The sequence below is a fragment of the Moschus berezovskii genome, chromosome 21, assembly GCF_049115385.1.
Source record: "Moschus berezovskii isolate FMDL1 chromosome 21, NW_MosBer_1.0, whole genome shotgun sequence".
In the NCBI taxonomy this organism is placed as follows: domain Eukaryota; kingdom Metazoa; phylum Chordata; class Mammalia; order Artiodactyla; family Moschidae; genus Moschus; species Moschus berezovskii.
The window spans coordinates 13,290,922-13,317,743 of NC_142480.1; the positions used below are offsets into that span (position 1 = coordinate 13,290,922).

Genomic DNA, 26,822 nt, shown 5'->3' on the forward strand with positions numbered 1-26,822 from the left:
TTATGACTAATTTCAGAAGCTTTGGTGTAGGACCAGATGTTTCATATTGAAAACTTTAAATTTTTCCACATCACTTTTTGAGGAACATGCAATGTATTTAAAACAACAACAACAATATTCATTGGTACCTAGTTTAGATAGATTGCAGTGGAGGTAACTGCTTAATCATGGGATCAGAAGTTGGACACTAGCCTAATGAAAATCCACTTAACTTGGAGCAGTCACTCTGAATTATCAGCCTGAATATAGATTTAAAGACTCTTCAAGAACACATTTACCCTCATCAACTTACATGTACTTAACAAATGAAGATTCTTCAAGTTCTTCAGGTATATTTCAGAGGTAGGGAAAGCACCTATAACCATAGGACCTGTTGCCCATCTTCTACAGAGTCCATTTTGGGGATGTTTGAGTCAATATGACATTTTCCAGAGCACTCCATTCCCCTGCTCCTCATATATTTAACTCCAGGTCCTGGATTTGGAGAGCCAGAGAACCAACTGTGGCCAATAGAAATCTGTGCATGTAGGGATGTCTGCCTGCAGAGAACTTTGCAGCCACTTCTTCTCGGAGTTCTGATTTCCCCATTTTCAGAGTTGTCACTTTAATAAGTGACCCTTTAATAAGTTGAAACGTAAACTCAAGAGTTGTTTATTGATATATCCCCGGTATCTGGCACATAGTAGGTGCTCAATACATATCTGAATTAATCAAGAGTGTTCTTTGAGCATCTAAGATGATATGGTGCTGTTTATCTAAACAGTTTTTCTGTAAATATTTTAGATTTTGCAAGGCATTTATGTTCTCACATATTCATGTGTGTGTGTGTGTGTTCTGTATGCTCTCCCAACCATCTAAAAATGTGAAAATCATTCTTAGCTCCTGGGGCAGAGTGAATATGGCCCACGGGCTAGAGTTTGCCAGTCCCTAACTTAAACCCCAATGCTGCATGGCCACCTCAGTTCAGTTCAGTCGCTCAGTCGTGTCCGACTCTCCGCGACCCCATGAATCACAGCACGCCAGGCCTCCCTGTCCATCACCAACTCCCGGAGTTCACTTAAACTCGTGTCCACAGAGTCGGTGATGCCATCCAGCCATCTCATTCTCGGTCGTCCCCTTCTCCTCCCACCCCCAACCTTTCCCAGCATCAGAGTCTTTTCCAGTGAGTCAACTCATCGCATGAGGTGGCCAAAGTATTGCAGTTTCAGCTTTAGCATCAGTCCTTCCAATGAACACCCAGGATCGATCTCCCTTAGAATGGACTGGTTGGCTCTCCTTGCGGTACAAGGGACTCTCAAGAGTCTTCTCCAACACCTCAGTTCAAAAGCATCAATTCTTCGGTGATCAGCTTTCTTCACAGTCCAACTCTCACATCCATACATGACCACAGGAAAACCATAGCCTTAACTAGACGGACCTTTGTTGGCAAAGTAATGTCTCTGCTTTTTAATATATTATCAAGGTTGGTCATAACTTTCCTTCCAAGGAGTAAGCGTCTTTTAATTTCATGGCTGCAATCAGCATCTGCAGTGATTTTGGAGCCCCAAAAAATAAAGTCTGAGACTGTTTCCACTGTTTTTCCATCTATTTCCCATGAAGTGATGGGACCAGATGCCATGATCTTTGTTTTCTGAATGTTGAGCTTCAAGCCAACCTTTTCGCTCTCCTCTTTCACTTTCATCAAGAGGCTTTTGAGTTCCTCTTCACTTTCTGCCATAAGGGTAGTGTCATCTGCATATCTGAGATTATTGATATTTCTTCCGGCAATCTTGATTCCAGCTTGTGCTTCTTCCAGCCCAGTGTTCCTCATGATGTACTCTGCATATAAGTTAAATAAGCAAGGTGACAATATACAGCCTTGACGTACTCCTTTTCCTATTTGGAACCAGTCTGTTGTTCCATGTACAGTTCTGACTGTTGCTTCCTGACCTGCATACAGGTTTCTCAAGAGGCAGGTCAGGTGGTCTGGTATTCCCATCTCTTTCAGAATTTTCCACAGTTTATTGTGATCCACGCAGTCAAAGGCTTTGGCATAATCAATGCATGGCCACCTAGTACTGGTTTTTTTGTTGCTGTTGTTTGGATTTTTTTTTTTTTTTGGTTCTGGTACCTGCTTTCTGACATTATCACTTCTGTTGCTGACTGCTTTTGGTGAGGTTATTATTTTGCCGTCCGAATTGATACTTTTATGCATTTACAACTGAGAATGATAACCAAACTTGTTGGGATTATATTTAAAATTAGCGAAAATACTGGAAAGATGCTGAGCATTGACTTTATGACATTCATGATGTTTTTGTTGTGTGTGTGTGAGAGAGACTGCTCTTTCCTATCCATCTTCAGGCTATTTGAGGTTTAAGAATCACCAAGTTCCAAATAAGTGGTTTAAGGAAGTGTTAATAGTACAAACTCTGCCTGGGTTTGAATCCCACTTCTGCTGTTTGCAGTATCTGGTCACTGTATTAGGTAGCTCTTAAAGTGAAATAGAGTATCTTAATAGAGACTTTTTTGTTGTTATTTGAATTTTTTATTAAGGATAACACGTGTAGGGGCACCCAGATCATAAGAGTACAGCTCAATGAATTCTTATGAAATGAACACGTGTGTAAATAATACTTACATCGAGTAATAGAACATTTACCTGCATCCTATACGCCTCCTCTGTGCTCTTCCAGGAAACCAAGGCTCCCTCCACCTCTGCAAGGGTACCCTCTGTCCTGATTTCTAACATCATCGAGTAATCAGTTTGTCTTTTTGGGATTTTGTAAGTGGAATCATATAGAGTATGCTCTTGAGTCTGTCTTATGTTTAACACTGATTGAGTTACCCATTTTGTTGCAGGTAGTTGTAGTTAACTCATTGTTACACAGTATTGTTATGTTATACAGTTAATTCTCTGTTACATGCTGCTGCTGCTGCTGCTAAGTCACTTCAGTCTTGTCCGACTCTGTGCGACCCCATAGACAGAAGCCCACCAGGCTTCCCCCGTCCCTGGGATTCTCCAGGCAAGAACACTGGAGTGGGTTGCCATTTCCTTCTCCAATGTGTGAAAGTGAAAAGTGAAAGTGAAGTCACTCAGTCGTGTCCGACCCTTAGCGACCCCACGGACTGCAGCCTACCAGGCTCCTCCATCCATGGGATTTTCTAGGCAAGAGTACTGGAGTGGGTTGCCATTGCCTTCTCCGTCTCTGTTACATAGTATGTTGTTATTTTGTGACTATAACACAATTTAGCCATTCTCCTGGGAGGAGCCTTTGAGTAGTTTCTAGTTTGGTGGCCAATATAATAGGGCTTCCTTGATGGCTCAGATGGTAAAGAATCTGCCTGCAATGCAGGTAGACCCAGGTTCGATCCCTGGGTCAGGAAGATCCCCTGGAGGAGGAAATGGCAACCCACTCCAGTATTCTTGCCTGGAGACTTCCACAGACTGAGGAGCCTGGGAGGCTACAATCCATGGCGTTACAAAGAATCCAATGGCAACTAAGCTACTCATTGTTACATAGTATGTTATATAGTATTTCTTTGTGAATATAACACATTTTGGCCATTGGACTGTGAGGAGCATTTGGGTAGTTTCCAGTTTAGGGGCCAGTACAAATAATGCATCTATGAACATTGTTATACATGTCTTTTGATGTACATCTGTATGCATTTCTGTTGCTTATGCTATGTACCTAATGGTGGAATTACTAGATTATAGGGTTGGTATATGTTAAGCTGTAGTAGATAGTCCAGATAGTTTTCCAAAGTGGTTATACTAATTTACACTTTCGTCAGTAGTATGGAACAGTTTTGATGTCTCTAATCCTTTCCAACATTTTAGTCATTCTGGAGTGTGTAGTAATAACATACTGTTAACATTAGTATGCATTCCTTTCATAGTTAAATGAAGGTGAGCCCCCTTTTGTGTTTTTTAATCCATTGGCTATCCTCTTGTGAGTACTTGCTTGTCTTGCCCATTTTTCAATAGAGTATAAGTAGGACGTCAGTTCAGTTCAGTCGCTCAGTCATATCTGACTCTTTGCGACCCCATGGACTGCAGCACTCCAGGCCTCCCTGTCCATCACCAACTCCTAGAGTTTACTCATACTCATGTCCGTTGAGTCGGTGATGCCATCCAACCATCTTATCCTCTGTCGTCCCCTTCTCCTCCCACCTTCAGTCTTTCCCAGCATCAGGGTCTTTCCCTCCAACTCACCTGTTACTCGGTGGGAGGTGCTTTCTGGTAGTAGAAATACAGTAGAAGAGGTGCAGACAAGTCCTCTCTCACCATTGTAGCTATGATTTGAGGGGTAGATAGTGCCTTCTTTAAATTCAAGCTGTTTATTCAGTACCAAAATAAGAAGATAAACTTGTCTCAGCCCCCTTGCTCACATTCAGACTGTCTCAATGCTGCATTCCTGAATTTTGTTCCCAGAAAATTAAATCAGGAAAAAGATGCGTCTTGCATCGTGTTGGTCTTTGGGGTCAGATCTGCTTTTGTGACATAGCTCAGAACAAATTGCAGGACGTCAGACAGGCTGGGTTAAAGAACAGACTTTTCTAGGGAAATGGATAACTTAGAGCATCAGGGTTATTAGCAGGAGAAGGTATTCTCCCAACTGTCATCATCCCTTGGAGTCCAGCCCAGCGCTGGGTGCACAGGGAGGGACCTCATCCATCCATGAGTCCCCCTTCTTATAGGGAAGCAGGAGAGCAGCGTTGATGAGGGGAGAAGGGTGATGCTCAGACTGCTTAGTTGAAGGTAGCCTGGGTTTAGGTTTGGGTGCCAGTAGTGTGAGAAAGCCAGTTGCCCAGTGCCCGACGATCCTGGGGCTTGTGGAAAGTTGTATTCTTCCCACCCTCCTAACAGGAAGCCAGTGATCCCATGGAGACCCGCGCTTGGATGCGGTCTCCTTGCTGCCTTGTGTAGAAGTGAGCTCCAAGCATGATTTTCTGGACAGTTGTGCTCATTGCACCACAGTGTGTGCCTTATCTTTCTTTAAGAGAACCTCATTTTTGTCGCTACAAGTCTCCATAAACATGGAACAGAATTTGTCTTACTGTGTCAGTTCTTGAGATTCATCTGGTCATAGATTTGAAATTCCATGAACGAACATTTAAATGTACTCATTAAATGGAGTATGTAAACATCCCATGAACGAACATTTAAATCTTGTTGAAAGAACGAATGTTCTAGGGATTAAATGTTCTTTTCAGCATTAGTAATTTACCGTGGAATCTCCAAAAGTGAATTTATTTTAGCTACTGAAAATGAGGGAGGCTAAATGTTTATTGTAGAGTAATTTTTAGTGAAATAAGAGATTTTATATAGATGATGTTTGTTCAATATAAATCATTAAGTTTTTGACCATATAACTGATCATATAATTGTAGTTTCATTGGTGGTTCCGTTCCGTCCATTCCGTTCCGTTCCGTTCAGTCACTCAGTCGTGTCCGACTCTTTGCGACCCCGTGGACTGTAGCCTACCAGGCTTCTTCGTCCATGGGATTCTCCAGGCAAGAATACTGGAGTGGGTTACCATTTCCTTCTCCAGGGGATCTTCCCGACCCAGGGATCGAACCCGGGTCTCCCGCATTGGAGGCAGACGCTTTAACCTCTGAGCCACCAGGGCGGTAGAGTTATAAAATAAATGTTAGCAAATGAAAAGCCCATACCTGGGTTATTCATGCTTTCTAAAGCTAAAAATGTTTGGTTTGGCAGTGTTAAGAAGTTAATGATTACATATCTCTTTGGAGAAGATACTGTACAAATCTGTTTTACAAATCACATTTGAATTTTTTCTTTTGGAAATACTAGCAAGAAGGCTCACTTTGTGCTCAACACTGCTTGAATAACCTACTGCAAGGAGAATACTTCAGCCCTGTGGAATTATCTTCAATTGCACATCAGCTGGATGAGGAGGAGAGGATGAGAATGGCAGAAGGAGGAGTTACTAGTGAAGACTACCGCACATTTTTGCAGGTACCGATTTTCAGCTCACTAAATCATGCTTCTTAAAGAATGTGGGTGCTGTTTAGGAAGGGATGAGCTGCTCTTCCAATGAGGATCTGACTTGTTAATTATAACTCAGCTCTCAGCTTTGTAGATGGGAATGCACAAGATGTTATTTTAAATACACACACTAATGACACTTTACCCTTCTCTCCCCACCCTCAATCCCCGCCCCAACCACCTCTCCGAATTCAACAGCAGCCTTCTGGAAATATGGATGACAGTGGCTTTTTCTCTATTCAAGTAAGTAGTCACAAGCATGTGCTAAGTGTTGTTTATATCCCAGGCACTAAGCTCAGGGTATGCTTTTCACAGCCTTTCATAGCCACTGTGTTGATGTGACCTTCAGAAGTTCCTCCAGTAGATTGAGTATAGGAGTATAGGATTATCCTTTAGAATACTAGTTTTCTATATAGATAAACATGAAAATTAGGACAGTAGATTCTTCATTTTAGAGAAGGCCTTTTTCAAAGGAGGTTGTTAATTGGAATCTGTGTGCTAATAACTGTAATTCCAGTAAGTCACAGTATTTCAAAGGCTTCCCTCATGGATCAGCAGTAGAGAATCCGCCTGCCAATGAAGGAGACACAGGTTTGCTCCCTTGGTCAGGAAGATCTCCTGGAGAAGGAAATGACAACCCACTCCAGTATTCTTGCCTGGGAAATCCTATGGACAGAGGGGAACCCTTTGTTAACCTTGCATTTAAATCAGCCTACCAGGATTGGATTCCTTCATTATGGTCTGTGGCCTTCGTCTTTTCCCTTTTTTTGAACTTATCGCTCCCCTGGAATTCTGTGGGTGAATATATGCATGATACTCGTGAGATTGATTCTCTCGTCTGTGGATCTTTCATTCCATTCCTAACTCCTGTGGGGTGTATCCAGAGTTCTTTAGACCCTCTCTTGGGGGACCTGCAGATATCTCTGTATGTGTTCCCCTGTTCAGTCCTCCGGGCCTCCTCGGTCACCAGCATTTCCAGCCAGGGCTTCACCGTGGATGGTTACAGGTAACAGCTGCTGCAGGGCCCAGAGCAGGGGCCTGAATGGGCTCAGCGCTTGCCATTTCCTGTTTGTGCAGTGCTGCTCTGGGTACCAGTTCACACTTGCCCACTGCGATCATTCACTTTTTGTCTATACTCATCCCTGGCTCACTTGCTGCTTCGTTGGATACCTTGGAGGGTAGGTGGTGAATTTTCAAAAATTTTCCTTTTTTTTTTCCCTCAGTTTGAAATAATCAGGTTTATCTTTTGGTTTCCTACAAATCACAAACCCATGATAAAAGAAGTTTAGAATTGATGAAAACTTCAGTATAATCCTCAGAAATAACTCATTTTAATAGATGTAAAATTATCATTATTCCGTATAGTAAGTTGACTGTTAGTTTTCTAAAGGAGAACTCATAGCAGCCAAATGAATGCAATGGACTTGTTTTAAGAGTAGCACTTACTACTAGATAGACTGTACATATAGATTTTGGAGGCAGTTCTATCTAGGACTTGTATGGTTCTCATACAATTCCAGAAACTTAGTGTAAAAGGTACTCTTTTAAATGTTATGTCTATATTGTAATTTATGGATATTTGATGCATATAGTGATATATCCACATGCATGCACGTGCGTGAGCGCACACACACACACACACACGCGTGCACGCAGTTTAAAACCCATAGCCTACTGGGGAAGTTTATCTATGAACTAAAATTGTTTCTACAACTAACATGGCTTAACACTACTTGTTTGGAATTTAAAAAAAAAAAATTTTTTTTTTTTTAACAGGTTATAAGCAATGCCTTGAAAGTTTGGGGTTTAGAACTAATCCTGTTTAACAGTCCAGAGTACCAGAGGCTCAGGATTGATCCCATGTAAGATTATTTTCGTTTCCTATATTTGATTTTTAAATTTATACTTTCTTAAAGGGGAAAAATAAGTCTGGCCTGCTTTTGCTATGATATTCCCCATTTTATCCCTTCAGGTTTTCCTGGTTTGCCTTTTGGGGCTGTCTGTGAACATCTGTCCCCCGAGCCTCCCTGACCCCTACAGTGTGGCAGTGCAGAGCTGATCCTTGAATGGGGGGTGCTGTTGCTTTTGTATGGCATCACCGATCTCCACAGAGATTTATACTGTTTTGTAATTTAAAAAAAAATCAGTGATTCTTAAAGCTGTAAATATAATCCTAAGTCATCATAGGCTTGCATAGTATTTTCTAATTGACAAACTAAATGAATATGATTCTAATATTTCAGCTTAATATTGCGTATGTGCTTTTTCCTGTTTCTAGAAATGAAAGATCATTTATATGCAACTATAAAGAACACTGGTTTACAGTTAGAAAATTAGGAAAACAGGTAATGCTTCTCCTTGCCTGTCTTTTTTCTCATCTGTACCTCATTTGCAACTAAAGTGTAAGGGATTGGTGCCTTAAAGATGAAGAAACTCACCAGTAATGTGTATTTGTGGTCTGGTTACAATCTAGATAGATAGGACATAAGTAAAGTTCTCTATTTAAGACAATACAGCCATATTTAGACATAAATTTTTATGTGACAAAGACGTTCTGTCAGCTAACTTCTATTTTTCATAGGTTTGTGTTAAGCATAGCAGTGTCACAAAGCCTAAAATAGTGTCTGGTATGAATAAAAATTTTCAGCCATGTTCACTTTAGCTTAACAAGGTTATTCACATTCCAAAATGCCATGTAATACATGTGTCTACATAAATCATTTCTATTAAAAAAAAAATGGAATGTGTCTTGAGCAAGGTTTTTATAAGATCAAGGAAAGTACCAAAAGTGTTATTTTTAAAAATAATTACCAGTGATCTTTGTATACCCAATACCATTTTTGAGACAATTTTTAATGTCCTTTTTCTCAGAATTTTGACTCTTTGAAAGAGGGTTACTGAAAACAGATTAATGAAAAAGAATGAATTATTGATACATGCAACAATGTGGATGAATCTCAAATTAATTAAGCTGAGTGAAAGAAACTAGACACACAGTACTATATTCCATAGAAAAGAAAGAAGAAAGTGAAGTTGCTCAGTTGTGTCCAACTCTCTGCGACCCCATGGACTATGACCTGCCAGAGTCCTCCGTCCATGAGATTCTCCCGGCAAGAATACTGGAGTGGGTTGCCATTTCCTTCTCCAGGGGATCTCCCAACACAGGGATCGAACCTGGGTCTGCCATATTGCAGGCAGACTCTTTAACATCTGAGCCACCAGGGGCTCACTTGAAGTCGCTCAGTCGTGTCCGACCCTTTGGGACCCCATGGACACCAGGCTCCTCCATTCATGGGATTTTCTAGGCAAGAGTACTGGAGTGGTTGCCATTTCCTTCTCCAATATAAAAGCATAGAAAATGCAAACTAACCTGTAAAGACAGTGATTGCCTAGATGAGGGAGGCAAGGAGGATTGCAAGGGGCACAGGAAACGTGGCAGCAACAAAACTGTTCACTCCCTTGGTGGTGGTGATGGTTTCATGGGTGTATGCATATGTTAAAGCTTCAGTCTTTTCTGAGAGAGAGTGTGGTGCTTGTGAGCTTCCCGCATGACGTACCGGGGCCAGGGCCAGAAGGTGATGGTACAGCCCATCAATGTCATCTTCAGATACTTGCAAAATAGATCGCGGATTCAGGTATGGCTTTATGAGCAAGTGAATATACGGATAGAGGGCTGTATCATTGGTTTTGATGAGTATATGAACCTCATATTAGATGATGCAGAAGAGATGCATTCTAAGACAAAGTCAAGAAAACAACTGGGTCGGATCATGCTAAAAGGAGATAACTTTACTCTGCTCCAAAGTGTCTCCAACTAGAAGTGATAAATGAAGTGAGAAATTGTTTGGCAATACTGTTGGTTTTTTTAGGTGTCCTTTGTTAGAGATGTAGTTCTAAAACATGTATTCATATTGTTTTGCTCACCCTTATGTTATTACCAGATGACAATAAATGCTTTGGGACTGTTTTTACAAAAAAAAAAAACTTCAAATTGTACACTTAATATATGTGCAGTCTACTACATTTCAAGTACACTTAAATAAAGCTTTTTTTAAAAAAATAAGCTAATATGAAACAGAAAAGGAAATCAGGAAAGAGTACTTTGAGTTAAACCAATACAAGATAATTCTAAAATGAAAGCCCTACCATTTTAAGTTTGCTTCTTAGAAGCAGCTTCATCTTAAATGGTCCCTTCTGGGTGGCAAAAAGCTAGTAAGTAAGTGTGGTTTGGTGCAGGAGGGACCCACCCATGTAGAAGACCTGGGTTCGATCCCTGGGTTGGGAAGATCCCCTGGAGAAGGGAATGGCAGTGCTGGAAATGTCAAATTATGGCTTATCATCTTTGGTTTTAATTTATATTTTTGATTAAAATTGTATTTTTCACTATAGACTCTTGTCTGAGGCCCCTGTATAAAGAAAAAGATGAGAAAAATATCATCTCTGGTAAAATTCACAAAAATCATTTGGTGATGATGCTAACAATAACCCTTCTGAAACTATCTTGTGGGTTAAATTAGGATGCCCATGAAATAGTCAACAAGCGATGTTAATTACATGCAGTAGTGGTTTAGTGATCTTTTAAAAATGAGTTGGCGATTAAAAATTCTCTTCCTGGAATGTCTAGCTTTCTCAGAATTAAATATTTTGACCAAAATTATCGGCAGTGGAAAAACTTGGTGGTTGTCATTTTTCTTCCACATCAATATAATGTGATTAGGGTTTTGTTGGACTGTTCCTTTGAAAAAGATTTAATTATGGCTACAATAAGAATATCCAACCAGTCCATTCTAAAGGAGATCAATCCTGGGTGTTCACTGGAAGGACTGATGCTAAAGCTGAAGTTCCAATACTTTGGCCACCTCATGCGACGAGTTGACTCACTGGAAAAGACTGATGCTAGGAGGGATTGGAGGTGTGAGGAGACGGGGACGACAGAGAATGAGATGGCTGGATGGCATCACCGACTCGATGGACATGAGTTTGAGTGAACTCCGTGAGTTGGTGATGGACAGGGAGGCCTGGCGTGCTGTGATTCATGGGGTCGCAAAGAGTCGGACACGACTGAGCAACTGAACTGAACTGAACTGACAATAAGGATACTTTAAAATACTATCAGTTTCTTTTCTTTTTTGAAGGGGGGATTTAAAGTTTATGGCTTAAAGCAAACTTTTAAAACATTTAATAGTGATAAAATTGCAACATTTTATTTACATTTTTAAAAATTGCATGATTTAATTACTTTTTAAAAATCTTAATTTGATATGTTTTCAGTGTTTACACAGTCTTACTAAGCTTAGATGGGTTATATCAATTCATAGCATGTGAAACTTATTACTGACAATGTGCACTAACTTAAATATTGACAATTCGTTTTCCAGTGGTTCAACTTGAATTCTCTTTTGACGGGTCCAGAATTAATATCAGACACATACCTTGCACTTTTCTTGGCTCAGTTACAACAGGAAGGTAAGTAAAGACTGAACATTGTATGCTATCTTTTGAAGTAGCTAAATGAAACTGTCTCATTAGAAGTGAGTATAGCAACTGTGTAGCAGCTGTCTCAATAGAAGTGAGTGTGGCTAAATAAAACCTTTTCTTTAGAAGTAAGTGGAACAATAATGCTTTTGTGGCAGAGGCAGGGAAATAATCTTTGTTTTACATGGTGAGCTTTAGGCTGTGATTTGAATCATCCTGCTCTCTTGGCATTCTTGCTGACACCTGGCCCTCCCTTGGTGAGGTTGATTCCTTTGCAGACCTTCTATGTAATGGCTTTTTTGTCTTCCAGACCCCTCAGACCACAGAGCCAAGGGGAGGCTTAGGTATTCTTCTGTTCATCCTTACCCCTTCTAGGTCACTCTTGTTTCCTAAAAACTGCAGCTCCTTTGAAATATGTATCACTGGAGTAAAGTCTACCCCTTGCTCTTTTGCAGTCTTTTGAAGTCTGATCTCCCTCCTTTTCCATTGAAGATTTAGGGTCTGACTCACTGTCATGGCTCTGCTTCAGCTCTTTTCATCATTCTTGGTGATTTCTACATCAAAAATCAGTCCAGTCCAATCTCTTGCTTCTTACTTTCGAAGATCATTTTTTTCACTCTTGCTTGCCATTAGTAATAACTGTACCACCTTCAAATTCTAATTATAAGCATCCTATTCTTAGACTTTTGTCTCCTATCTTTATACCATATTCTCTCTGATATTTTCCTTTGTAACAATTCTTTAAACCCTCTTACAAGCCTAACCATTCCCCTTAGGTCCTTGCTTCCTATATTACCCCACCTGTTTTCTGTAATCATCATCATAATTCATTACCATTCAGTGATTATCACGACAACGCGCTGTTGCGCTTCTCAACTCCTTTCTCTTTCTCCCTCCATCATACTAAAATCCCAACCCTGGTTAAAGTCCAATCTTGGACTTGTCCAGTCCTCCTCCATCAGAGCAGTTGAGCATGGTTAAAGATGCAGTATGAAATATGATCAATTTTGCTTTAAATTTAGGATCACAAATTTCAAATGAGCCTTCAGTGCTACTTGATATCCCTACCACATTCTCACAGTAAGCTCACCTACCACTTCCCAGGATTATGATCTCACAGCTTCTCCCTCAGACCTCTCACCATCCCCTCCTGCTTCCTAACTCCTAGCTTATGGCTGTCCTTTACATTCTACTATGAAAACAGGAGCAATTAAAAGAGAACACCCTTGTTCTTCTCTCAGCAGATCATCACCCTGATTCTCTCTCTTCCTGTGCTTTCAGCCTATGAGAGTAGGTGAGCTGTTACCTGCTCTTAGCCAAGTCCCGTGTCTGCACTCTGGGGCTGGATCTCAGCTCCTCCCACTTACTCAGGATCTTTGCTTCTGCTTCGTTGCTCTGCTCTCCTATGTGGCTTCCCTCCTTTATCTGATTATTCCTACTGTGGAGAAATAAGCTCTTTCTCTCCATTGATTAAAAAGAAAAAACGTCTTTTAATGCCAGGAAACTCCAGCCGTTTCCCATTTTTACTTTCTCCTTAGAATCATCTCTAGTCTTTTGTCTCCTGTGCATGAACTCATTGCAGTAACACCGTGATAACCAACATGTCACTGAAAACCCTCTTGGTGTCTCCAGTGACCTCCAATTTGCCAATGCAAGTATTCAGTTCTCATCTTTTTTTGAGAGTATAGTTTAGTGTACCCTCCTTTAAAGAGAATGAAACAAAATTTTCTTATCAGAAGTTTCAAATAAGTATAGAAGTATAGAAAACAATGTGATGGACCCTCATGTACCCTTCGCACAGCCTCAACAAATATCTCTTGTTTTACCTATACCCTACCCACTTCTGTTTCCAGTTTATTCTAAGAAAAATACTCATCATCTTATCAACATCTTTGTAGATTTTTTAAATTAAAATCTTTAAAAACAAAGACTCTTTAAAAATATACATATAGCCACAATACTCTAATAACATGTAAACATTTAATTACAATTCTTTATTTTTTAAATTAATTTATTTTTTTTTATTTTACAATATTATATTGGTTGGTTTTGCCATACATTGACATGAATCCACCCCAGGTGTACATGAGTTCCCCTTCCTGAACCCCCCTCCCACCTCCCTCCTCCCTTTATCCTCCCTCTGGGTCATCCCCACACACCAGCCCCGAGCATCCTGTAACATGCATCGACCCTGAACTGGTGATTCGTTTCACATATGACAACATACATGTTTCAGTGCCATTCTCCCAAATCATCCCACCCTCACCCTCTCCCACAGAGTCCCAAAGACTGTTCTATACATCTGTGTCTCTTTTGCTGTCTCGTATACAGGGTTATCATTTGCATCTTTCTAAATTCCATATATATGCGTTAGTACATTTAATTACAATTCTTTAATAGCACCAACTAGCCAACTCAAATCTCTCATTGCCTGTTTTTTGTTTTTTTTAAGAGCAGTGATAGCTAAGGTGAACAGTATGTCCTATCCGTTATCTCCAAAGAAGATAATTTAGCATCGGGTACCACAGACAGGCTTTAGGCACTCAGAGCTTCCTGTAAAAGTTTTATGACAGTGGAAAAGGGATAAGGAAAGCTTCTGACATAGACAGCAGAAGAGGGCAGAGAGTGCCCCACTTGTTAGTCTTTAATTGGTTCAGTTGCTCAGTGGTGTCTGACTCTTTGCGACCCAAAGTGAACTACAACACACCAGGCCTCCCTGTCATCACCAACTCCCGGAGCTTGCTAAAACTTATATCCATCGAGTCAGTGATACCATCCAACCATCTCATCCTCTGTCGTCCCCTTCTCCTCCTGCCTTCAATCTTTCCCACCATCAGGGTCTTTTCCGCTGAGTCATTTCTTCTCATCAGGTGGCCATCTCCCTAGTTTTATCAAGGCCTTACATACTTTTTCAATTGGTTACTAACAGTAGAAAGGTCTTACCAGACCCACTCCCACAACACATCTTAAGATAATAGGATTAGTCAGAGGGTTATAGTTAAGAAGTTATAGTTGAGCAAGATACATCGAGTCAGTGATGCCATCCAACCGTCTCATCCTCTATTGTCCCCTTCTCCTCCTGCCTTCAATCTTTCCCAGCATCAGGATCTTTTCCAGTGAGTCAGTTATTCGTATCAGGTGGCCAAAGTATTGGAGTTTCAGCTTCAGCATCAGCCCTTTCAATGAATATTCAGGACTGATTTCCTTTAGGACGGACTGGTTGGATCTCTTTGCAGTCCAAGGGACTCTCAAGGGTCTTCTCCGACACCACAGTTCAAAAGCATCAATTCTTTGGCACTCAGCTTTCTTTATAGTCCAACTCTCACATCCATACATGACTACTGGAAACAACATAGCTTTGACTAGATGGACCTTTGTTGGCAAAGTAATGTCTCTGCCTTTTAATATGCTGTCTAGGTCATAGCTTTTCTTCCAAGGAGCAAGCATCTTTTAATTTCATGGCTGCAGTCACCATCTGCAGTGATTTTGGAGCCCAAAAAAATAGACTGTCACTGTTTCCACTGTTTCTCCATTTGCCATGAAGCAATGGGACCAGATGCCACGATCTTGGTTTTTTGAATGCTGTTTTAAGTCAGCTTTTTCATTCTCCTCTTTCACTTTTATCAAGAGGCTCTTTAGTTCCTCTTCACTTTCTGCCATAAGAGTGGTGTCATCTGCATATATAAGGTTATTGATATTTCTCCCAGCAATCTTGATTCCAGCTTGTGCTTCATCCACCCCAGCTTTTCACATGATGTACTCTGCATATAAGTTAAATAAGCAGGGTGACAATATACAGCCTTGATGTACTCCTTTTCCGATTTGGAACCAGTCTGTTGTTCCATGTCCAGTTCTAACTGTTGCTTCTTACTTGCATACAGATTTCTCAGGAATCTGAGAAACCTTGCATACAGGTCAGGTGGTCTGGTATTCCCATGTCTTTAAGAATTTTCCACAGTTTGTTGAGATCCACACAGTCAAAGGCTTTGGTATAGTCTATAAAGCAGAAGTAGATGTTTTTCTGGAACTCTCCTGCTTTTTCGATGATCCAGTGGATGTTTGCAATTTGATATCTGGCTCCTCTACCTTTTCTAAATCCAGCTTAAACATCTGGAAGTTCACGGTTCACATACTGTTGAAACCTGGCTTGGAGAATTTTGAACATTACTTTGCTAGTGTGTGAGATGAGTGAAAATGAGACTAAAGAAAGTTAGTCTTCGGCAAAATAGATTGTTGTCATAACAACTCAGCATTTAAGGGGGAAAAAAATGTCTTCTGTGACTAAGACAAAGGAATATAGGAAAAAATATTTGTCGCTTTCTTCTCTTCGAGCGCCCTGGACCCCTTTCTCCTCCTTGGGAGGAGACTGCTTGTCGTCCTACCTAAGAATTAAATTTCTCAGTCGTCTTTTAAGATTTATTATTTATTTATTTTTGGATGTGCTGGGTCTTCACTGCTGCTTACAGGCTTTCGCAGGTTGTGGCGAGTGGGGGCTACTCTCTAGCTACAGCGCACACTGTTCTCATTGCAGTGGCTTCCCTTGTTGCCCTGGCACAGGCCCTAGGGCATGCGGGCACAGGAGTTGTGGCACATGGGTTCAGTTGCCCCATGGCATTTGAAATCTTCCTGGACCAGAGATGGAACCTATGTCCCCTGCATTGGGTGGTGAATTCTTTAGCACTGTGCCACCAGGGAAGTCCTCTAATCTCCTTTTTGATTCTTTTTCTTCTTTTTTTTAATATGGTTAAACCAGGTTGAAATAAGGGTCTTTGATTGCATTGGATTGCTGTGTCTCTAAAACCTATCTACTGGTTCCTTCTCTTTATTTTTTTCCTTATTCTTTTGAAGAAAATGGGTCATTTGTTCTGTTTCTCACATTCTGGATTTTGCTTGTTGCATTCTTTTTTTTCCTCTGAGCCCTTGATGAGCAATAGACTGGTCCTTAGATCTAGAGACTTGATCAGATTTAAGATGATTCTGGGGGGACAGAAGACTTCATGGATGGCGTGGCACTTAATGTCCAGTTGTCTCTCTTTTTGTGATTTGAGTAGCTGCTAATAATAAATGCCTATTCTGTTATCTCATTGATTAGATTTCCATCATTTCTTCATTTATTAGCTGGAGGACTTCTATACAAATAGACTTTCCTTCATCAGCTATTTGGTTATCTTGAAGTATATAGTTCATGTAGAAAAAGCAGGATAAATATTTCTTGCCTTTTATCAGTGTTAAATATTTGGTCATAGTATCTTGTCTCCAAAGGTAACCAGTTGGTTTCTTTCTGTAGTGTCATTGTAAACTAATCTATTAAAATCATAGTTCAGGGCTTCCCTGGTGGCTCAGTGGTAAAGAATCTACCTGCCAGTGCAGGAGACACGGGTTCCATCCCTGGGCCAGGAAGGTCCCGCATGTCATGGGATAACTAGGCCTGTGTACTGCAACTATTGAGTCTACGGTCTAGACTTGGAACCACAACTCCTGAGCCCATGAGCTGCAGCTACTCTGGCCCGTGCTCTAGAGCCGGTTCTCCGCAACAATGAAGCCACTGCAGTGAGAAGTGTGCACACCCCAGCTGGAGTGCAGCCTCTGCTCCCCAAAGCTGGAGAGAAGCCCAGGCAGCGACAAAGACCCAGCACGGCCGAAATAAATTAAATAAATCATAGTTCATGTGCTTTCAGTTCAGTTCAGTCGCTCAGTCGTGTCCGACTCTCTGCGACCCCATGAATCACAGCACGCCAGGCATGTGCTTTAGTCTATTGTAATTACTACTGATACTTAATATTGTCACATCTTGGATGAGTGGGAACCTTTTTAACTTGACTCAAGCTTTTGCAATGACCACTTTAGCCTTTTGAAGCCCTTTTTAGGTCATATAATAAGAATTTTCAGTCTTGTGTATTTCCTTCCCTTTTAGTAATGGTGATTCTAGATCAGATCACAGTCTGTGCACTGGTATGCTTATTGCTGCTAGGTTGGTTGTCATGTAGGTCTCTCCGGTTTACATGTAGGATCATTATGTTGTAATGGCTTTGATTTTATATACTTTTATCTCTTTTCTATTATGCCTAAAACCTTTGTTCCTAACTGTATCTTCCCTTTTTGAAATACTGTCTATACCACTCTTCCAAGCCACTATGCTCTAGTTCCCTTCATGTCATATTGGCTGCTTCTTTAAGATGCCTTTTATGGATCCTGCTCTGTAATCTCTAACCAATGAAGTGACCTGGAGTCAGTCTTGGACAACTTCTTGACCGTGTGCTGTCCTGTTATTTTAAGTATCACCTTTAAATAAAGTTCTGCTGCTGCTGCTGCTGCTAAGTCACCTCAGTCGTGTCCGACTCTGTGTGACCCCATAGACGGAAGCCCACCAGGCCCCCCCGTCCCTGGGATTCTCCAGGCAAGAACACTGGAGTGGGTTGCCATTTCCTTCTCCAATGTGTGAAAGTGGAAAGTGAAAAGTGAAAGTGAAGTCGCTTAGTCTTGTCTGACCCTTAGCGACCCCACGGACTGCAGCCCACCAGGCTCCTCCATCCATGGGATTTTCTAGGCAATAGTACTAAATAAAGTCTATCTGCCAGTAATTCCTTAGACTTTTATCTTTTGCCAAGACATCTGTCCTGAACACCAAACTCCTAACTTTCTCATCTTCACTCAGAAGTCCAGAAAGCATTTCAATCTGAATATGTTTACAAAAGACTCATTTTTTTACTCCCCATACTTGCTGTCCCTCTCACTTTCCATTTTCATGAGGCTCACTCCTCTTGCGCATTGGTTCCTATATATTACATTGAGAAGGCAGCCTCGAGTGCTCTTTTTAAAATATAATGCACATTGTGGTATACTTTCACTTTTCAACCCTTCAGTGGCTTCCTAGCACACTTAGAATGAAATCTAATCTTGAATAAAACCCAAGATCCTCACAGTGTCACCTCTGTAAAGCAGTTTCTGCCCTTCATGATGCTCTTCATGGAATAGCATGGGGAGCTAACATAGTGTATCCACAACCTCGAAAACAGTTTCACTGGCATAAAACCTGTTCAACCATCTGAACTCTGAGTATACTTGTCCTTGTGAAAAAAAGTGTTAAGTGTATTATGATTTAGTCTTGAGTTTTTTCTGTTAATAGGCCTTTAAATCTTTTTTTTTATTGTGTTGCCTGTTAATGCTCATAATGAATATCTATATATTATAATCACCAAATATTAATCACCGAATATCTATAATCACCAAAATTGAAGAAAATTTATGGTAGAAAAATGAAAATTGATCAAAATGACTTACGTGTGGCCCACCCTTATTTGGCTATTGTATGGAGTATCCAGCTGGGAAAACTTTGGCTTTCCAGAATTGTATTAATTAAAAAGTTACATTGGACAAATGTAATTTTTCCAAAATATGAACCACATCTTCAGTACCTTGACTAGAATTTAGGGTATTGGCTTTCCAGGTCCTGTTTTCAGTTAGGAAGGGTGTGTGTCAGGGTCAGCTATTTCCACAGATGACTCATTTTACCCGTATTGCAGATTTTTACACGCATCCTCTGATTGTGTCCTCAAACAGCGCTCTTCGGAAGGTACAGCATAATCTGTTTAACAGTTGAAGAGATCAAGACATAGAAGGGTAAAGTGATCAAGAGAAGCCCTTAGGAAACAGAAGAGCCAGGGCTAAAACCCGGGCTGTCAGAGTGCACACTCCTTGCTCTTCCTCAGTCCTTCCCTTGCCTTTCTGTTGTCACTTAGGGAGTAAGCTACTTGGTCAAGCACTGTTTTAGTATGTTTAAGTGTATTTCCATGGAAAGTGAAAGTAAAGTTGCTCAGTTGTGTCTGACTCTTTGCAACCCCATGGACTCTACAGTCCATGGAATTCTCCAGGCCAGAATACTGGAGTGGGTAGTCATTCCCTTTTCCAGGGGATCTGCCCAACCCAGGGATTGAACCCAGGTTTCCCACATTGCAGGCAGATTCTTTACCAGCTGAGCCACCAGGGAAGCCTCTTACTTAATTATTGCCCCCGTCAGATTCTGCACAAATTATTAACTACAAACTAAGTATGTTTCCATGTTCTTACTTAATTAGAGCCCTTTTCAAATACTTCTCATAGCCACTCTGTGAGATGGCTATTCCCATTTTACAGGTGAAGAGGCTTAGAGGGAATTTCCTGGTTGTCCAGTGGTTAAGAATTTGTCTTCCAATGAAGGGGACATGGGGTTTGATTCCTGGTTGGGAAACTATTAATAAGATCCCACATGCCACCAAGCAGCTCAGCCCACATGCCACAACGAAAGATCCAACTAAGACCAATTGAAGAAATGTGTATATATGGAAGTGAGGCTTCACGGCCTTAGTAATTTGTCCTAGACCGCCCCACTGGCGAGTGTGAGAGCCGTTGTTTGGACCCAGGCCTTCCTCACTCCAAGGTTTGTGGTCTTCCTGCTGCTGTGCTGCCTCTCTGTCTGCTATCATTTTCAGTCAATTTTGAATGACTTGCTAGCTGTTGTAGATAATTTTTGCCTTTTTTTTCAGTTCAGTTCAGTCGCTCAGTCATGTCCGACTCTCCGCGACCCCATGAATCACAGCACGCCAGGTCTCCCTGTCCATCATCACTCCCGGAGTTCACTCAACTCATGTCCATCGAGTCGGTGATACCATCCAGCCATCTCATTCTCTGTCGTCCCCTTCTCCTCCCGCCCCCAATCCTTCCCAGCATCAGAGTCTTTTCCAGTGAGTCAACTCGTCGCATGAGGTGGCCAAAGTATCGGAGTTTCAGCTTTAGCATCAGTCCTTCTAATGAACACCCAGGATTGATCTCCTTTAGAATGGACTGGTTGGATCTCCTTGCAGTCCAAGGGACTCTCAAGAGTCTTATCCAGCACCACATTCAAAAGCATCAATTCTTCGGCGATCAGCTTTCTTCACAATCCAACTCTCACATCCATACATGACCACTGGAAAAACCATAGCCTTGACTAGACAGACCTTTGTTGGCAAAGTAATGTCTCCGCTTTTTAATATACTATCTAGGTTGGTCATAACTTTCCTTCCAAGGAGTAAGCGTCTTTTAATTTCATGGCTGCAATCAGCATCCACAGTGATTTTGGAGCCCAAAAAAATAAAGTCTGACACAGTTTCCACTGTTTCCCGTGAAGTGATGGGACCAGATGCCATGATCTTTGTTTTCTGAATGTTGAGCTTCAAGCTAAACTTTTTCACTCTCCTCTCACTTTCATCAAGAGCCTTTTTAGTTCCTCTTCACTTTCTGCCATAAGGGTGGTATCATCTGCATATCTGAGGTTATTGATATTTCTCCCGGCAATCTTGATTCCAGCTTGTACTTCTTCCAGCCCAGTGTTCCTCATGATGTACTCTGCATATAAGTTAAATAAGCAGGGTGACAATATACAACCTTGACATACTCCTTTGCCTATTTGGAACCAGTCTGTTGTTCCATGTACAGTTCTCTGACTGTTGCTTCCTGACCTGCATACAGGTTTCTCAAGAGGCAGGTCAGGTGGTCTGGGATTCCCATCTCTTTCAGAATTTTCCACAGTCTATTGTGATCCACACAGTCAAAGGCTTTGGCATAGTCAATGAAGCAGAAATAGATGTTTTTCTGGAACTCTCTTGCTTTCTCCATGATCCAGCGGATGTTGGCAATTTGATCTCTGGTGCCTCTGCCTTTTCTAAAACCTTCTTGAACATCTGGAAGTTCACGGTTCACATATTGCTGAAGCCTGGCTTGGAGAATTTTGAGCATGACTTTACTAGCATGTGAGATGAGTGCAATTGTGCGGTAGTTTGAGCATTCTCTGGCATTGCCTTTCTTTGGGATTGGAATGAAGACTGACCTTTTCCAGTCCTGTGGCCACTGCTGAGTTTTCCAAATTTCCTGGAATATTGAGTGCAGCACTTTCACAGCATCATCTTTCAGGATTTGAAATAGCTCCACTGGAATTCCATTACCTCCAGTAGCTTTGTTCATAGTGATGCTTTCTAAGGCCCACTTGACTTCACATTCCAGAATGTCTGGCCCTAGGTGAGTAATCACACCATTGTGATTATCTTGGTTGTGAAGATCTTTTTTGTACAGTTCTTCTGTGTATTCTTGCCACCTCTTCTTAATATCTTTTGCTTCTGTTAGGTCCATACCATTTCTGTCCTTTATCGAGCTTATCTTTGCATGAAATGTTCCCTTGGTATCTCTAATTTTCTTGAGGAGATCTCTTGTTTTTCCTATTCTGTTGTTTTTCTCTATTTCTTTGCATTGATCGTTGAGGAAGGCTTTCTTATCTCTCCTTGCTATTCTTTGGAACTCTGCATTCAGATGCTTATATCTTTCTTTTTCTCCTTTCCTTTTCGCTTCTCTTCTTTTCACAGCTATTTGTAAGGCCTCCTCAGACAGCCATTTTGCTTTTTTGCATTTCTTTTCCATGGGGATGGTCTTGGTCCCTGTCTCCTGTACAATGTCACGAACCTCTGTCCAGAGTTCATCAGGCACTCTATCTATCAGATCTAGTCCCTTAAATCTATTTCTTACTTCCACTGTATAATCATAAGGGATTTGATTTAGGTCATATCTGAATTAGGTCTAGTGGTTTTCCCTACTTTCTTCAATTTAAGTCTGAATTTGGCAATAAGGAGTTCATGATCTGAACCACAGTCAGCTCCTGGTCTTGTTTTTGCTAACTGTATAGAGCTTCTCCATCTTTGGCTGCAAAGAATATAATCAAACTGATTTCGGTGTTGACCATCTGGTGATGTCCATGTGTAGAGTCTTCTCTTGTGTTGTTGGAAGTTGGTGTTTGCTATGACCAGTGCATTCTCTTGACAAAACTCTTATTAGCCTTTGCCCTGCTTCATTCCGAGCTCCAAGGCCAAATTTGCCTGTTACTCCAGGTGTTTCTTGACTTCCTACTTTTGCATTCCAGTCCCCTATAATGAAAAGGACATCTTTTTTGGGTGTTAGTTCTAAAAGGTCTTGTAGGTCTTCATAGAACCGTTTAACTTCAGCTTCTTCAGCATTACCGGTTGGGGCATAGGCTTGGATTACTGTAATATTGAATCGTTTGCCTTGGAAACGAACAGAAATCATTCTATCGTTTTTAAGATTGTATCCAAGTACTGCATTTCGGACTCTTTTGTTGACCATGATGGCTACTCCATTTCTTCTAAGGGATTCCTGCCCACAGTAGTAGATATAATGGCCATCTGAGTTAAATTCACCCATTCCAGTCCATTTTAGTTCACTGATTCCTAGAATGTCTACGGTCACTCTTGCCATCTTCTGTTTGACCACTTCCAATTTGCCTTGATTCATGGACCTAACATTCCAGGTTCCTATGCAATATTGCTCTTTACAGCATCGGACCTTGCTTCTATCACCAGTCACGTCCACAACTGGGTATTGGTTTTGCTTTGGCTCCATACCTTCATTCCTTCTGGAGTTATTTCTCCACTGATCTCCAGTAGCATACTGGGCACCTACCGACCTGGGGAATTCCTCATTCAGTATCCTATCATTTTGCCTTTTGATACTGTTCATGGGGTTCTCAAGGTAAGTATATTGAAGTGGTTTGCCATTCCCTTCTCCAGTGGACCACATTCGGCTGTGGTCCATGTGATCAGATCGACTAGTTTTCTGTGATTATGATTTCAGTGTGTCTGCCTTTGTTTTTAGGTTACTCTATATTTGTTGTTAAGGGTGATCTGCCAGATTGCGAAGCTGACCAACTTCTACAGATGATCAGGGTCCAACAGATGCATCGACCAAAACTTATTGGAGAAGAATTAGCACAACTTAAAGAACAGAGGTAAAGCTGAACCTGCAATGTGGGGTATATGATAGTATTTCATTACAATAATTAAATTTACATGCTTACATTGAAGATGTGGTCCTTTTATTTTTGATGGGGTTTTTTTTAGACCTTTCTGTTTAAGTGTGAGTTATTGGTTTAACCTTGGATCAACTCTCTGAATTATTTAAGTATACTTCCCAAATTCATATCACAATAGGACCTTTGTATTATTAGACGTTATCTGCAAAAAAAAAATATCTGTCTCTATGTTATAGCTAAAATAGAAGAATGGTCTGCAGTTACTATTTGTGCTTTTATTCTTTAGAGTCCAGAAAACCGATCTAGAACGCGTCTTAGAAGTAAATGATGGGACAGGAATGTTAGACGAGGATGAGGAGGACTTGCAGAGAGCTCTGGCACTAAGTCGCCAAGAAATTGACATGGAAGATGAAGAGGCCGATCTCCGCAGGGCCATTCAACTCAGTATGCAAGGTATGGACATTCTAACACTTTATTTGTTGTTGAAGGAATTGATTTAGATCATTTTTAGTTCTTCTGGAAATTGATATACTATCGGTAGAAGTTCTTTGACAGCCACTGAAGAAGCAGTAGCTCTGTATAATCGGTTATTGTTTTTTTAGATATTATTTAATACAAATAACTTGGATATTATTTAATACATATAATTTTTTATGACTTGTGTTATATTCGGACTAGTTATATTTTTATTTCTGGCCATTCAGTTTGGTTATAATACTGTGCAAACACAATACTAAACGGAGCTAATCATTGTGAGGTCAGTGGACCCTTGCCCAGACCAGCTGTTTAAATGCATTCTAGTGGCTGTGAAGGAAGGTCTGGACAGAGACTATAAATTGATTTTACAAAACTCTAAAACTTACCGGCTGTGGAACTTTTAGCTTAAGCTCACTTTGGTGGGCTCACTCTTTTAGCCCACCACTCCTCTTCCCCAACCCACACCCACCTCTCTCCCACCCCAGGGAATCCAAGGGGAGGGAACTGTCTGGGACATTGCTCAAAGGGGCCTACTTAAAAAGTGTGACGGGTTTTCTTTTTGGGGGGGCATTGTTTTGTCTTTGTCTAATGTGAATTTGCGTTCTTTCTAATGAAATTACTCACCAGTTGAATTCCTTAAGTAGCTAAATAAAATTGAGTTTCTGTTACTACGAAGATTACCCTTTTTCTGCTGTGTTTTATCCTGAACGGCTCATGCCTCCTGGCCATGCCTGAGTACTCTGCATGGTGCACAGGCACATCTTGGATTAGCAGAGTCCTGCTGGGTGAGCCCAGTGGTGGACAGAAGCCAGCCTTACTAGTGTTAGATTATTTTTGTGTACTTTACTCTTCTTCCCATGTTATTTCACAATTTGTGCAGAATCTGATTGGAACAATAATTTAGTAAGAACATGGAAACATACTTAAGTTATGTCAGTACCCAGATGTTTGAAGATAGAGGAATATACAGAATGGGTTTATTTTATAATCATCCACTTTAAGTTACTTCTAGGAATTCTGTGCCTTCGAAAGTGTAGATTGATTTCTGGGACTTCCCTGGTGGTACATTGGTTAAGAATCCTCCTTGCAAAGCAGGGGAAATGGGTTCAATCCTTGGTCAAGGAACTGAAATCCCACATGTCTCAGAGCAACTAAGCCCGCAAGTGCTGCAACTAGAGGGTCTGTGTGCCTCAAGCAAAGATCCCGCGTGGTGCAAGGAAGATCCCACATGCCATAGCTGACTCAGTGCAGCCAAATAAATTAATTAATTAAATTTTTTAAAGTGTAGATTCATTTCTAATAAGTAAAGAGCAAGCAAGTGTGGTACTAGTTATTTCTCCTACCAGATGGTCATTGAACTTACCTCATGTCCACTGTGTCACAAATGGTAGTAGGTTTGGTTGCAGTGGACACAGGTTAGACTGAACTACCTTATTCTGATTTTCCCTGAACCTTTCAGAGCCTTTCTTACATTTACAGAATGGTACAGAATAGTTTTGAGCAGAAAACTTTTTGAAAGCTTCTTCACCTAAGTGTAAACACGTCATGACTTGGTAAATAAAACTGTTTTTTGTTGTGTTTTATTTTGTTTTCAGGTACTTCCAGAAATAGATGTCAAGATATCCCACAGACATCGGGTTCACATCCTACTTCAGAAGAACTACGGAAGAGAAGAGAAGCCTACTTTGAAAAGTAAAGTAGTTGGTACCATATTAAAACTGCATATTTTATATTTACCTTGCTATTTGGTCTGTTTGTAGACATACAGCTTTGATCTAACCATTTATTTTATTTAGAATTCTCTCCTTTTTTAAAAGACTGGCTAGTGCCTGACCCTATGAACATTTGAATGTAGTTTTTAAAAATTTATAGCTAATAAATGAAATCAAATATGATTTTAGGAAAAAACTTTTCCTAAATTTTCATGAAATAGTGTGAAGGAAGCCTTGTAAAATTTCAGTCATCAAAAGAAAAATGGAATTGGATCAAGGCAAGAACAAAGCCCTGTGGTCCTTTGAATATGCTTCTTGGTTACCTGACTAACCCTACAAAGTTATCCTGTCAATTAATAGGAAAAACAGCATTTATCATATAGAACACACTCTCAAATAGAGCTGGTTCTTAACCTCTCTGCTCGTTACCACACCGGGGCAGGGGAGGCGGGTATCACAGGCCCATCAGCATTGAGGGCATGAGAGTAACCGTAAATCTCAACCATCAGCTCCTCGGACCTAACTGTGCCCAGCTGTATAAGTGCTCTCAAAATAGAAATTTCACCCATATCGTTATCCTTGCCGGTAACCATCATTCACAGGTCTTCATCCCCCTTTCTCTTTTTTAAAGATAAAACTCCATCTTACCATCACAAGATTTCTAATAGATACTCAGATCCTTTGATCCCAGCTCAGAGAACTAAGGCAGTGGCTGAGTCTGGCCTGTTATTTACTATATTTTATCAATTCTAAGATGCACATATTTTCACATTTCAACATCTCTGCAATTCGGAAGACTTATACATCATACTTGGTAGTACTTTAGCCATATCTAAAATGTTGGCGCATTTTACATTGGATGGTGTAATGAAGATAATATTTACCTTGTTTTCTGTTTTTTTTTAAGTCACAACTCAGAAGTATATGAAGGAAAGTTCTGATCAACTGACATCCTCTTAATGTGAGATATTTCTAGTCTTTATTCAGTGATAGATTGATGGATTTAATTCTGTATAAAAATCTCAAAATAGTGATTATTAGTGCTTGTCACTCCCTTTACAATTTTAAAATTAACTTTTTTATTTTTTAAAAATGATAAACTTCAAATTTATGTGCAAGTACAGAAACTAGCATAAAGAACCCTGATTTATCTGTTGCCCACATATAACAAATACCAGCACATTGGCCATCTTGGTTGTTATGCCCCTGTCTCCCATGCTATTTACTCTTGTTCCTCCCCCCATGCAGGGTGGGGTTATTTTGTAATAAATCTAAATCATATTTCATCTGTATTGATTTTCATGTCTGTCTCTAAAATACATGGGTTTTTTCT

At 40.6% G+C, this 26,822-nt stretch overlaps 1 protein-coding gene and 1 pseudogene across 4 annotated transcripts in view; both read left to right on the top strand.

The window, feature by feature from the left end:
• ATXN3 (ataxin 3) overlaps window positions 1-26,822 on the top strand; it is a 43,491-nt gene that overhangs the window by 1,310 nt on the left and 15,359 nt on the right. For 2 of the 4 annotated variants that reach the window (XM_055418398.2, XM_055418400.2), the window contains exons 2-9: window positions 5,801-5,965; window positions 6,194-6,238; window positions 7,772-7,857; window positions 8,274-8,340; window positions 11,374-11,461; window positions 23,144-23,276; window positions 23,587-23,753; window positions 25,373-25,469. In XM_055418398.2, coding sequence (XP_055274373.2) covers window positions 5,801-5,965; window positions 6,194-6,238; window positions 7,772-7,857; window positions 8,274-8,340; window positions 11,374-11,461; window positions 23,144-23,276; window positions 23,587-23,753; window positions 25,373-25,469 — 848 coding nt within the window. Of the gene's footprint in view, window positions 1-5,800; window positions 5,966-6,193; window positions 6,239-7,771; window positions 7,858-8,273; window positions 8,341-11,373; window positions 11,462-23,143; window positions 23,277-23,586; window positions 23,754-25,372; window positions 25,470-26,396; window positions 26,451-26,822 lie in introns of those variants that run through there. The other 2 variants (XM_055418401.2, XM_088829455.1) reach the window with 2 other exon arrangements.
• Window positions 8,364-11,355, top strand: LOC148774498 (small nuclear ribonucleoprotein E pseudogene; annotated as a pseudogene).